General features: G+C 35.4%; 1 protein-coding gene across 2 annotated transcripts in view; it reads left to right on the top strand.

Annotated features, from left to right (window-relative positions):
- The window catches only part of LOC141739399 (cadherin-7), an 83,871-nt gene that overhangs the window by 59,208 nt on the left and 11,668 nt on the right, over nucleotides 1-12,995 (top strand). For both annotated transcript variants that reach the window (XM_074576562.1, XM_074576563.1), the window contains exons 7-11: nucleotides 1,049-1,302; nucleotides 5,435-5,571; nucleotides 7,538-7,659; nucleotides 9,131-9,248; nucleotides 11,261-11,512. In XM_074576562.1, coding sequence (XP_074432663.1) covers nucleotides 1,049-1,302; nucleotides 5,435-5,571; nucleotides 7,538-7,659; nucleotides 9,131-9,248; nucleotides 11,261-11,512 — 883 coding nt within the window. The remainder of the gene's footprint in view (nucleotides 1-1,048; nucleotides 1,303-5,434; nucleotides 5,572-7,537; nucleotides 7,660-9,130; nucleotides 9,249-11,260; nucleotides 11,513-12,995) is intronic.

The raw sequence follows: 12,995 nt of genomic DNA, 5'->3' as shown, positions 1-12,995 counted from the left end.
TGTTTTGCAGATGCTGTCAGATTATTTTCCAAGCACATTTCAGATCCCTATGATGTATGCAGAATGAGAACTGCAGAAAACCTTTTTTAATCTGTTTTATACACTTCAAATTATAGTTTGAAAAGATAGTTGAGTAACCAGATTGCAGTTTTGGAGAGTTTTTGGGTCTTTTGTTGCTGTTCTTAATGATTAGAGTTGGAAATAGTTAGCTGGGTATTTGGTAAAATCTGACAAACTAGAGACTATAGATACAGGGTAAATGATGTTAATGTTAACATGATGCTTGCTTTCAATAACTGCCTGTGAGGTAAGACGAATTTTTTGCCTCCAAAATAATTTTCTTTATGGGACTGTCCTCCAGATCACAGATATCCCTTTAGGTGTGGCAGGTAATTTCTAATTCTAAAGCAGTATGTATTCCAAAAGAAACTATAATTTCATCAAAGAAAATTAAAGCAGAATGAAGGTGTAAAAAATTAATGTAATTTTTTTTTGTTAAGCAAAACAAAACAATCTCCAAGCTGTATCTCAGTACAAAATATTGTCATATAAATAATGTAGCTTATCCAATTGCCACTTTTTCTACACAAATTTATACAGAGGTTGGAGTAATAATTGATGAGCCAACCTCAATGCTATCCAAAAAAAAAAAAAAAAAAAAATTTCTGAATGAAGTGTTTTCACCAGTGAATATTTTACTGAGTTCTTACGTCTGGGTAGTATGACACATTGTATCTGACACTACCTTATATACAATATGAATGAGACAAAAAAAAGTATTCATTCACGATGATGAAATAATGGGGCGAATTTTGTCCTCGCAGAAGTCACAAGAAGTTTTGTCATTAAAGTCATTCACTAGTGAGACACTGCAAAAAGTGTTTTGAGAAAGCTAAAAAATGAGGCATCAACTATACTCTGCCAATCAAATCTACTGGTTGGATACAAATGGCAAAGTTCATTTTGTACTTCCTGATAGTTCTAAGTGAAACTATTTTGTGGCAACATTACTGGATAATAAAATTTCCAAATAACTTTACCTGTATAGGAGCTGGATTTTGAAGCTAAGACAAGCTATACCCTGAGGATAGAAGCAGCCAATATGAATGTTGACCCTCGCTTCCTGAGTCTGGGACCCTTCAGTGACATGACAACAGTGAAGATAATTGTAGAAGATGTTGATGAACCACCTGTCTTTAATTCACGTTTGTACTCTATGGTGGTGTCTGAAGCAGCAAAGGTCGGCACTATCATTGGAACAGTGGCAGCCCATGATCCAGATGCCTCAAATAGTCCTGTCAGGTAATTATAAGATGTCTTAATTGCTTATTTATTTAGCCTTTTTATTGCAGTTGTTCATTTTGTTGAAGAAGGGTCTTTGGTTACACCAAAACCAATTAGTTAGCTTTTTTCCCTTGCAGAGGGAGATCGAGATGTTCTAAGACTTTGCATATTTTGACTTTTGTACTCCTGAATTTCCTAAAGAAATAATATATTTTAATATCTGTAAAACAAAGAAGAGAAGAGATGATATAATTTCAGGATTCCAAAGAAAAAAATCTCAACATATCATAGAATCGTAGAATCATTTATTTCTTTCTAAGTTTAGGGGAGTCTATTATTATCTAAAACAAGTTATGTTCTCTTAAATCAACCAGGACCTATATATATGTGTGTGTATATATATATGTATGTAAAAAAATACACACATATGTGTGTGCCTCTGTGTGTGTCCATGCATAATGGGTTGTATTCTGCCAGCACTATGCACAAGAACATAATAGCACACAGTCTCTTGCATGGTAAACCAGAGTTGAGGTCTGACAGAAAAAAAACCAAAACAAAACAAAACGCAGAAAACCTCTTAATGTGAGAGAAATAGATAGGACAAGTCCTAGTCAGGATGTTTAAAGGTAACTGTCTTTTGGCTTTTGTAAATATTGCCACAGCCAAATATCTTCTATTTGAATGGAAAGAGATAGGAGCCCTAAAACTGCCAAGGGCCTCTTCCTTTGTATTCAGTGTGTGAAGAACCTGCAAGTCTTGCACATTCTCATGTCCAGGATCATAAAAAAAAACATAAGAAAACACAAAGTATCCATCTTATGCTTGCCTGTATCTGAGGTTAAAGCTCAAGGAAAAGACTCACCACCTAAGTTAAACCAGTAATGAGTTACTTGTTACTTTTCTTACACAGAGTAGTAATATTATTTGTCAAAGGAACATGCAAAGGATCTAGAGTGTAATACTTCTGACTCAGGAATTTTGTGAACTTAAAGATCTGCAGGAGGAACAACACATACACAATTAAAAGTTAGTACTCGGTTTCACTTATTGTCCATTTAGGGCATATGTAGAAAAGAAATTCACAGGTACAGAACTTGTTTGGATGTCACCTTTTTTTGGGATGTTAAATTTTTACTTTCATGCATTGAAGATGAACTTGGGAATCTAGTGTAGGTCTGTAATTTCTAAAGCAGCAATCAAGTTGTAAAAATAAATCATATGTTTCACTCTTAGAGGTGACGTAAGTGTTCTCTCTCTCTCTCATTATATATTAGCAACATATTCAAAATAGCTGATTCCTATCATGTATAAACAAATCCTAGATAGCTGGTTGGCAGGGATTTACTTGTGAAATTTATCTTTCCTGAGCTCTTTCTTTGCTGTGGCAGGGTTTTTTTGGCACTGATGTTAGCATCTGGTGTATAATATCTGGTTTAGTGAATCATGTAGAGTAGGATTAAATTCAGTTCCATAAATGGAGTCCATGCTCAAAATACTTTTGACTCCTGCGTAAACATAAGGATGAGTTTATTGGCCTTGATCTGGTTAATTTTTTACAATTACAGCATAAAAAATAGCTACATTTCCAGCTTAATTTACATCTTGAATATTTCTTCTGCTTCAAAGTTGTTTGGAATTTGAGAGGGAGGAAAAAGAGAAGTAGTGAGGGTTTATTTATATGCTTGTGAACTGCTATGTACATCACTGGGGCTACCGACAGATCATACAATTTAAAGCTGTCCTGCATCTGCTATGATGTACATCAGAGACAGATTCACCTAAAATTGGAATGTGTTAAGGAGGATTAACACATAATACTTTTCATTATCTATTTAAGGAGTTTAAATTATTAATCTATAAATAAGTATTCCAAATTGCAAGTGTTGGATTGTACTGACATTGATTAAAATTAACTTGTTACAATTCAGGAAATGTTGAAATTACAGGATCAGACACAATTAAAACCTTGACAATACTGGGTGGGGGAAGTAATAAATAGTTTGAAAATAAAAGGTCATCTTGTATGGACCTAAAAACTATTGATGTTTGAACTAGCTTAAATAAAGGATTTAAAACTCCTGCAGCTCAAAGATTTTCAAGTACTAATGGCTGCAAGGAATTAAAGGATTAAAAGTATATAAAATAGGTTTTTAAAATTTGAATATGGATACAACTCTTGTACATAAGTTAAGGGAAACTGCTTGCTTCCTATGCATAAAAACTATTTTTTTCTTGTTTCCTAAGAATCTGTTGTCCAATTTATATAACTGGTTTGCTTTCCCTCCTTTCCCCTCCCCCCCATTCCCTTCCCTTCCTTTCTCTTCCCTCCCTCCCTCCTCCCTCCTTTTTATTGCTTTGTTTTTATAGCTTTCTTGCTTTCTTTTCCTTTTTCTGTCTTTCTCACCTCTCCTCCTTCTCCTTCTCCTTCTCCTTCTCCTTCTCCTTCTCCTTCTCCTTCTCCTTCTCCTTCTCCTTCTCCTTCTCCTTCTCTTTTTCTTATTCCTTTTTTTTTTTTCAAGAAAGGTCTTTGGCTCTTTGAATTGTATAGTGATAGTGTTAATAATTGGGAAATCTAAGGGCTGGCAGGACATGGAATCCCAGCAACGGGGCCTGCCAAGATTGACTACATAGCAGAGGTGACAAGCATAGTCTCATGGGGAAGATTGCCAGCCACAAAACAGCTGAGGAGCACTGCTGACCAAATAAGCAACAGTGCTGGCATGAAAAATGAACTACAGATAACACAAAATGAAAAAAAAACCAAACCAAAACCAAAAAAAAACAAAACAAAAGAGTGAAAGAGGGAGAGCCTTAATCCATGAAACAGGATGTTACTGTTGTTACAACTCTTTGCTCCATTCTCTCTCACACTGTGACATAATACAGTAAAATAATTCTAAAATGTAACAAGTCTCTGCTCTAGCATTCTGTAGCCAAGAGGGACAGATAAAAACACAATAATACAACAAAGCAGAAGCTTGTATATTACAACATAGAACAAACAAATAGTGTCATAAGATCATTATATCTGGGAAGTCCTGTTTTGTTAACTATCTTCCATAATTCTTTCCTTCCACGTTGTTCAACGGATTTGGTTAATGTTATATCAATAATCTAAAATATCATCAGTGTGGCAGTAATTGTAATGATCACACTTGGCCTGATTTGGGTATTTTAATTCATCGTGAGTCTAAGGAAGTGCTCTGGATACATACTTGATCTAAATGAGAGTGCAAGAATCTGACCCAATATTAAATCAAATGTCAAGAATATTCCAGTTGTTAATCTAAATCTTCCTAATCAACTGTCTCTTTCTCTCAAAAGGGTTACAAGCAAAACACCCACAGGCATTTTGACCTTTTCCCTTATTCTATTTTCTGTTTGCTAAGGAGCTCATTTCTCCTTCCTAAAACAAATTTGGAGGTAAAAGTTATGTTAAGCCAAAGAGTTAAGGGCATGAGCCTGTGTTTGTCTAATGACAGTAATGCACCGGGAGCTGACAGTGACGAGACATGCAATCCCTTGACCTACTCTGCATTATTTTATCCTTTTTATCCTTGCCCCTGCAGCTCTGGGTAACTCAGGGGCTCTTCTGCTGGTGATAGAAAGCTCTGTGCTCAGGCTGCCAGCCCCCATGGGAGCAGCGCCTGAGTGGTTCAGCCACATAGCAAACTTCCAACTTGCTTTTCCTTAGCTGGTGTTCAGGAGGATGCTATTCCATGTATAAATGAAGGATTGCCTTACAGCAGAAAGAAAAGAAAAGAAAAGAAAAGAAAAGAAAAGAAAAAAGAAAAGAAAAGAAAAGAAAAGAAAAGAAAAGAAAAGAAAAGAAAAGAAAAGAAAAGAAAAGAAAAGAAAAGAAAAGAAAAGAAAAGAAAAGAAAAGAAAAGAAAAGAAAAGGGAATACCTATAACCTCACTTAAGAGGACGCTACGGGAATGAAGCCCACCACTCTTAGCACAGGTCGCTGTGTAACTCACCTTTGCATATGGCTTTGCTTCTCTCAAAACCCCAGAGAAACTGGACAAAATAAAGCTCAAAATGGGGAAACAGTGGAAACTCTTTCTCTCTAATAAGAAATCAATGAAACATTTTTACAAGCTGTAATTGAACATAAATCAAAAGTTTTCTTTCATCCTTCACTTAGGTACTCAATAGATCGAAACACCGACCTGGAGAGGTATTTCAATATTGATGCCAACAGTGGAGTCATTACAACTGCCAAATCTTTGGACAGGGAAACTAATGCTGTTCATAATATCACAGTTTTGGCTATGGAGAGTCGTAAGTCACAATTTAAAGATTTTATTGGCTGTTTATGTGTAAAACTTCAGGCTTGGTTGTGATCAGCTGCCTTTAGAGAAATTACAACAGTTTCAAACCATGGCAGGTAGAAATAACTTACTAATGTAAAAAAAACCCGTGTGATAAAAATTAAGGAATACAACAGATTTCCTTTGCATCATACCTTGTGTAGTCTTTTGACTTTGAAAAATAAGTACAAAGGAAGATGAAGTATGTTAAGTCAGCAGTTTCAGATCAAGTATCGTTAGAGGAAAAGTGATATGGAGTATATAGGAAAGCAGTTAGCCCATCTTAGGGATGGCACTCACTTAGAGTTGATTGCTGTTAGTCAACCACAGCATTCTTAAAAGGTATGTAGGAAACAGAATGTGAATGCTTATGTGGTTTCACTTTCCTGACTCTAAGGTAAGACTGTAGGGGATATTTTGTACTCGGTATCTTTTTCTGATGCATGATGAAAGGTGTTGAAGAATCAAACCCTTCAAGTGCATACAACAGAAATTCTGTTAATGCAAGTTCAAACCTGAACGTGTTCAGCTCTGAACACATTCTGTGAAAAACTATGTATTTTTGCCTTTATATTTAGAAGAATATATTTCTTCAAATTTCATCCTTATTATTACCCTGTTGGGCTGTAATAATAAAATAGTTACTAGTTTCCTGGCCTGCTATTTTAAAAATCCTCACTTCTTGCTTTCAGTGAGGTTAATTTAATGTTTAACCTGAAACCTAACATTTATCATTTAGTGTCTCTATGAATTTATCTTGTATTCTCACGAGTAAAATTTTAGTCTAGGAGGCCAGAATGGAAACTAAAAATTTTCCTGGGCAGTAACAAAACTGACAAGGTAGCCAAGGGGCATACCTGGCAAAAGTGAGAGTCCAGGAGCACAAGTAATACCTTACAATTCTTTAATTTATGTTCATGGCCTGCTTGGTTTTCAATAAGCTTAGATCAGCAGAGGAAAAATTGTCAGAAATTTGGTGTCAAAATTGCTTACTCCTCTGGTATTTCACACGTGGAATAAAATCAAAACAAAACACAACACTTTGTGATCTACATTTGGATGCACTGTTTTAAATGTTATAATATTTACTAAAATGTGGTTGAAATACCCTATAAAAAGATAGATACATATTTGAAGATTTGTAGAGTTTTTCATTCTGTCCTGCTTTATCACTAATATCACCACTTATGGTAAAAAAGTAATGCATTCTCTCTTTTCCCTGCTCCAAAACAGAGGTGTTATCTAGCAAAATAAGTATAGCACACGCTGATGTCCTTTATACTTAGTCCAAAAATATCTACTGTTTAAGATTAAATGATGACATTGGACCCTGAATAGATTCATATTTTAGCTAGAGATGTGCATCAGTTTAAGAATGTGATTCATATTTAAGGTGTTCAACTTACTAATGACAGTGTTGAAATACCCAGTTGTGTGCACTTTAAATACTTTGGGATTTGCTTGGGAATACAGCTTCCTCTTTTTTCTGCTATACATAAGTGACGGAATTCTGGTTTTAACTTCTTAATAGCCTGATCAATCTGAATTGCAACAAAAATTTATTTAAACCATGATAACCATGCTATTCCCGGTATGTATAGCATTTTCTGGCTAGCTATACCCCTTGGTGATGGTTTTACATCATCTCGCTCTTATCCTTCCATATGATGTGTTTTGATGTTGTGATTAGTGAGTTAGATTTTCAGTTTATCCCTGAGAGTAAAATCTTAGTTTAACTGAAGTGGCTGGAAAACATAAACACTGTTTCCACTAGGTCCAGAAGATCAAGCCAAGAGCTTACTTTGTCTTTCTAGGAGGGATAGTAATTAATTTGACATGTGTATGCAAAAGGAGAATGCAAAGGGAAACCGTACTGACCCAAAGAATAACTTCCAAGGAGCTCTTCTTGATTGTTTTGTTGGCTTCTTTTCCTGTAGAGAATCCAGCACAGATTGGGAGAGGCTACGTAGCTATCACTATCCTTGACATCAATGACAATGCTCCTGAGTTTGCCATGGAGTATGAAACAACTGTCTGTGAAAATGCTCAACCTGGTCAGGTATGGCTTGATAGTTTCATTGTGTTTATTTTTATCAGATAGGCTGACATAGCTTATGAAAGCCTGCCAGCTTCAAGATAAAATACAATCAGCTTTTGCCAGTAAAAATTACTCTTTGATGTGCAGCATAAGCAAATATTAATCAAACCCTAATGTCTTCACCATACCTCTGAGGAGAAAGACTCAGGTGTAAAAATTACTTGAAGGTACTGTTAAAATCTCTGGCTTTCTTACTGATATAACTGACACATTTTGCTAAACTCACCTAATTTTGAATAATACTAAGAATGCATACTTCCTCCTAATTTTGCTAGTAAGTGGGAAGTTATCACACAGAGGTTATTCTGAGACTAAAGGCCTATCGTGCCTAAAATGAGTACACACTTTTATTTCCCTTCGGAAGTATGGGTCATAAGGCCACAAGTTCACAAGGGAAATGTATTCCTACCACATTCCCCAGTGTTTTTAACTCACCAAGTGTCTTCCAAGTAGTCCTAGATGCAGATGAAAGTAACTGGAGTTGTTTATACTTGGTGTCTCTCATATTTGGACTTTTCCTCTCCACTTTGTACGACCTCAGAAAAAAAAAAAATATATATCTATTTTCTCATTCTCTCTTCTATCTCCTAGAAAACTAGTAGATGTTTCACCCGCATTGTATCTGCATATTCCCTGGGAGACTTTGCACTTTTGTGCATTCTCCCAGAATATTGTCCTTTTTGTGGCAGATGTTGTTTATTGCGCATTTCAAAATCACAGCATAATTTAAATCCTTAACAGAAAACACTACAATTATTAACTTGTGTTCATGAGAAATACAGAATATGTGTGCTCTTATAGGTGTACCTGTTTGTTTTCTCTGTGATATAGTAAGAACGGTTAGCTCCAAGTATTCATTCTTCATGGACTTTAAGCAATGTTGACACTGCCTTTTAGAAGCAGATTTTGACAGAAATTTAAAAAGTAAAATTGGAAAAATAATGATAATAATGAAAAAATATCCCAGAAAATATTAATATACTTATGACTTGGCTTTTTATTTTTCATTATATTAAAAAAAAAAAATGCATGAATTAAAATGCTTAAAAGCATCATTTTCTCCTTGCAAAATTTTACATTGATTGCAGCTACTAATAACTAGATTAAGGGCCCTCCAGAAGATACGCTTTGTCCACTGCTATGCAGTTTATATTCCAAGCCCTGGTGAACGGCAGGACCTAACTTTCTCACAGGCCTTGCAGATCATTGCTTTTGGCCAAAAGAGTTGGTACATGGAAAGTAAAGAGTCGAGTCACATTTTAGTTTTAATTGTATCTGTACATGCTTAGGAGATTAGAAAACCAAAATGCAATATGAGCAGGACTTAAGGGAGGGTTAATTTTTTGATAAGTAATAGAGGGGTTATACAATGTACATCTATTTATGTTTCTTACCATGCCCAACAATGAAACCCCAATGTATCTCAAAACAGGTGATCCAGAAAATCAGTGCAATTGATAAAGATGACCCACCAAATGGCCATCAGTTTTACTTCAGTTTAACAGCAGAAGCAGCAAATAACCACAATTTTACACTGCAGGACAACAAAGGTGAGGACATTTTGTTTGAGTAAATATTCACCACTAACATCCTTCGTTTTGAATACACCATGCTGATTATGACCTACATAAACTTTTATTCTGGTAAGGACATAAATTAAACTACAATCGTATTGCAAATTAATTTTATCTGTAGATTATTTGTCAAGGGAATTAAGCTGCTGTTTGAATCATTTAAAGCCTTGAGCCAAACACAGCAGCTTCAAATATGTATTTATTTTTCTTCACCAGAAGTCACTCTTCTCACATTTTTTTTCCCTTGTATTTATAGGGTTTTATCTAAATTAGATTTTACCTTGGGGCAGGGACTGAAAAATGTCCAGGAATTCATGTCTTATCAATGTAACTCAGGGCATAAAAAATGAGTGCATGGTAAATCAAGAAGGGGGCTTTTGTGGGGCTTTTTTGGTGTGTTTTGTTTTGTGGGTTTTTTCTTTTTTTTTTTTTTTAATAAGAAAAATGCATCTTTTCAGTACATATGAAGAAATTGAAGTATTGAAGAATGTGTTTGATAATGGAAGCTGTCTACAATATTTACACAGGCTTCTTATGACTATTTCCCCAAAGACTTATGCAAAGACTCCCACTAACATCACGTTTCTGTTAGTTAAAATATCTGAGAACACACTTCCAGTTAGTGTTCTCATCAGTTGCGCTGCATAACAAGGCAGCTGGGCATGTATCAGTCAGTTTAGCTATTAGCTGAAGCAAATAGAACTAAATAGGCACTATGTTACTCTTGCATTGCTCTTTTATGGATCAGTACTAAACCAGAGCAACCCAAGTCATCCCTATTAATAAAACAAGAAAAACAGACATATGGTGGACTAAAGGATACCGTTTCTACAGACAGACTTCGAACCACATTCACTAAGTATAACATGTGACTAACAAGGTCCCCTCATGCAGATATTTATTGCCTTACCCTGCGTGTAGTTACTGCCATGCTTAATTTTCTTCGTATGAGCAGCTTGCAGTTCGAAACTAAAGACTGTAATAATAATAATGATCAAAATAATAAAATAGCATTAGAATAAGACTCAATTCAGAAATCCGACATTGTCACATGTACTCTAAAATATTTAATGAAAAGACAGGCCCTCTTCCAGAGAATTTATAATTGGGAAAAAGAAATAATAGACAAGATACAGCAGCAGTTGCCTCTTTCGATGTTAATTAATTTTATGCATATCTCATATGATGCTATATGGAGAAGTGCTTGCATATTTTGCCAGATAGGTCATAATAGATGGCACAATAAGATAACTTTGCAGAACTATTGATATATCTGTCTATAAATAGGTAGATAAGTAGATAGATAGATAGACCGACCGACCGACCGACCTTTTCTATGCATTCTAGGAGATGTAACTCCCTACCTCTCAGAAGCTGTCAACCTGTATTGAACACAGTGAGTTTTGCACATATTTTCTGGAACACACTCAGAGCAGCATCAAGCCACATATTTTAGATTGGTTATATTATTCGTCTTGACTCTCAGATGAGACTGAAAACACGTGCATGTCTTTGTTACATGTGCAATTACCTGTATTTGTACACCAATTGGATTTTTTTTTTGCATTCAAAAAATATTTCATTGGTCTTCAGTGCTTATTCTCCTATTAATATGTTCATCTCTTCAATGATTATGATATATATATATCTGTAAATAATTGAAATAGATCCTTGGAAATTAGACTTGAAATAGGTATATAGGTTCTTAATCTGATAACTGAAGGGTAATTTTTTTCTTTTTTATAATGATTTAATCTTCAACTGTCTATCAAGAGTGGAAGTGTGAGTTTAACTAAAATCAAATAGACCTCTTTGGTATTATTTCTCAGATGATCCTGTCGCTGCAGCTTCAAAAATGTATGTCCAGGAATAATATAAATAATATGAATGTGTTTATAAATCTTTTAAGTGATGGGCTGTATTATTTATAGACTTGTGTTTTAGAAAGGTTATGTATTTTATATTTATGTTTTTATTCCTTTATCTAGATAACACTGCAACAGTACTAACCAGGAGAAATGGGTTCCGAAGACAGGAACAGTCTGTTTTCTACTTGCCAATATTCATTGTGGACAGTGGATCACCTTCGCTTAGTAGCACGAATACCCTCACCATCAGAGTCTGTGATTGTGATGCAGATGGTATTGCTCAGACATGCAATGCAGAAGCATATATCTTGCCTGCAGGACTTAGCACTGGAGCTCTGATAGCAATACTGGCTTGTGTCTTGACATTGCTGGGTAGGTCTTCTTCCTGTTATCCTTATTTTCCATTCAATGTATAGTAGCAAAAGATATATATATATACACACACACACACACACACACATCTATATATGTGTGTATGTATATAAGCTTCAACATCTATCCCCTCCCCCTGCCCTGATTTCTGTAAACAGGGCCACCTAACATTTCAGGCAGAACAGCATTTTGTATCTATAGTTTGGGATTTTCAAGTTCAGACGCTTTGCTTCTATGTCAAAATGCCTCCAGATGTATATATGAAATAATAGTAAAATAAAAAAAGATCACTTGCATCAAATGTCACATTTAAGAGTCAGACAATGCAATTTATGCAAGTATTTGGTTTAGCCTACTCACCGTATAACCAGTATCAGTGTGTGTCCCTTTTCCAGAGATATAACTGTTTTTAAACATTTATTGATTTGCATAGAGGAAAAGGCATTCAGAAAATACAACAGATGTAATTTACTGATGCGTGTCATGTTTAATTGAATATTGTCCACAGAATGATCTTTTGTTACTTCTGCAACTGGTAGCACAGTTGGATTTTATGTTGTGCAGTGAAACTGCAACTAGATAAAAAACAGTGGAAAACAGTCAAAATCCTAATTTCATGAGCATTTATCATTTCATGCCTAGTCCTTAAAATGACTGCATGCCAGTAGTAAAGGCCCAAATTGAGGAGTAAATATGAAGGAACAACCTGCAGGATGGAGGCGCAGGTGAGCAGAAGTGCAGCTTTCCTTATTGTCAGAAAGTTCACATGCTAACAAGGGTACCGATTCAGCACACAAGAATTTTCTTGAGTGTTGTTATAAATGGGGAGATTTCTCTGTTCCCTGGCTGTACATCTCAGTCTGAGTGAAAAGGAAAGACCATAGTCTCCTCAGGCTGGTATAATCCCAGTGGTGATTTATCTGTCACTGTTATCCAAGTAATTTGAATAGGTCAAATCAAGAGACTTTTGTCCACTCTTCTATTCGTGGCAGTATTTCAACAATGTATAGATTTCCTCTTCTTATTGACTTCGATTCACGGTACTGTAAACTGTTAAAAGGAAACATCCTTTCTGCTGCAAACATTTCTAAAGGATGCAAAAATGGAAATCCTCTTGCATTCTTGTCACAGAGTAAGAAAAATCACTACCTTTGCAACGAACCCAACCAACTTACTCAATAGCTGTGCCTAGGAGGTCGCATTTCCAGAGTTTTCCATCCTTGTGACAAAAAAATCTAACAACATAAGATTGTTTAAACTCACTCAACACATGGTTAGGCCTAGGTTCGAGGAGAAAGGGGAGGGAATTATCGCCAAAAGTTTTAACTAGCATTTTTAAATACCATTTTTCTAGTAGCATTTCTGGGCCATTTATACACCCAAATGAACTTTATTTGGACATGACATTAAATGGTAGAGTTCGAAAAGGTATACAAAAGATCTTCTTATATCAACTGGCATTGGCATCAGTGGAAAAATATCC

Source organism: Larus michahellis, chromosome 2 (genome assembly GCF_964199755.1).
Source record: "Larus michahellis chromosome 2, bLarMic1.1, whole genome shotgun sequence".
In the NCBI taxonomy this organism is placed as follows: domain Eukaryota; kingdom Metazoa; phylum Chordata; class Aves; order Charadriiformes; family Laridae; genus Larus; species Larus michahellis.
This window is presented reverse-complemented; position numbering and strand designations above follow the sequence as displayed.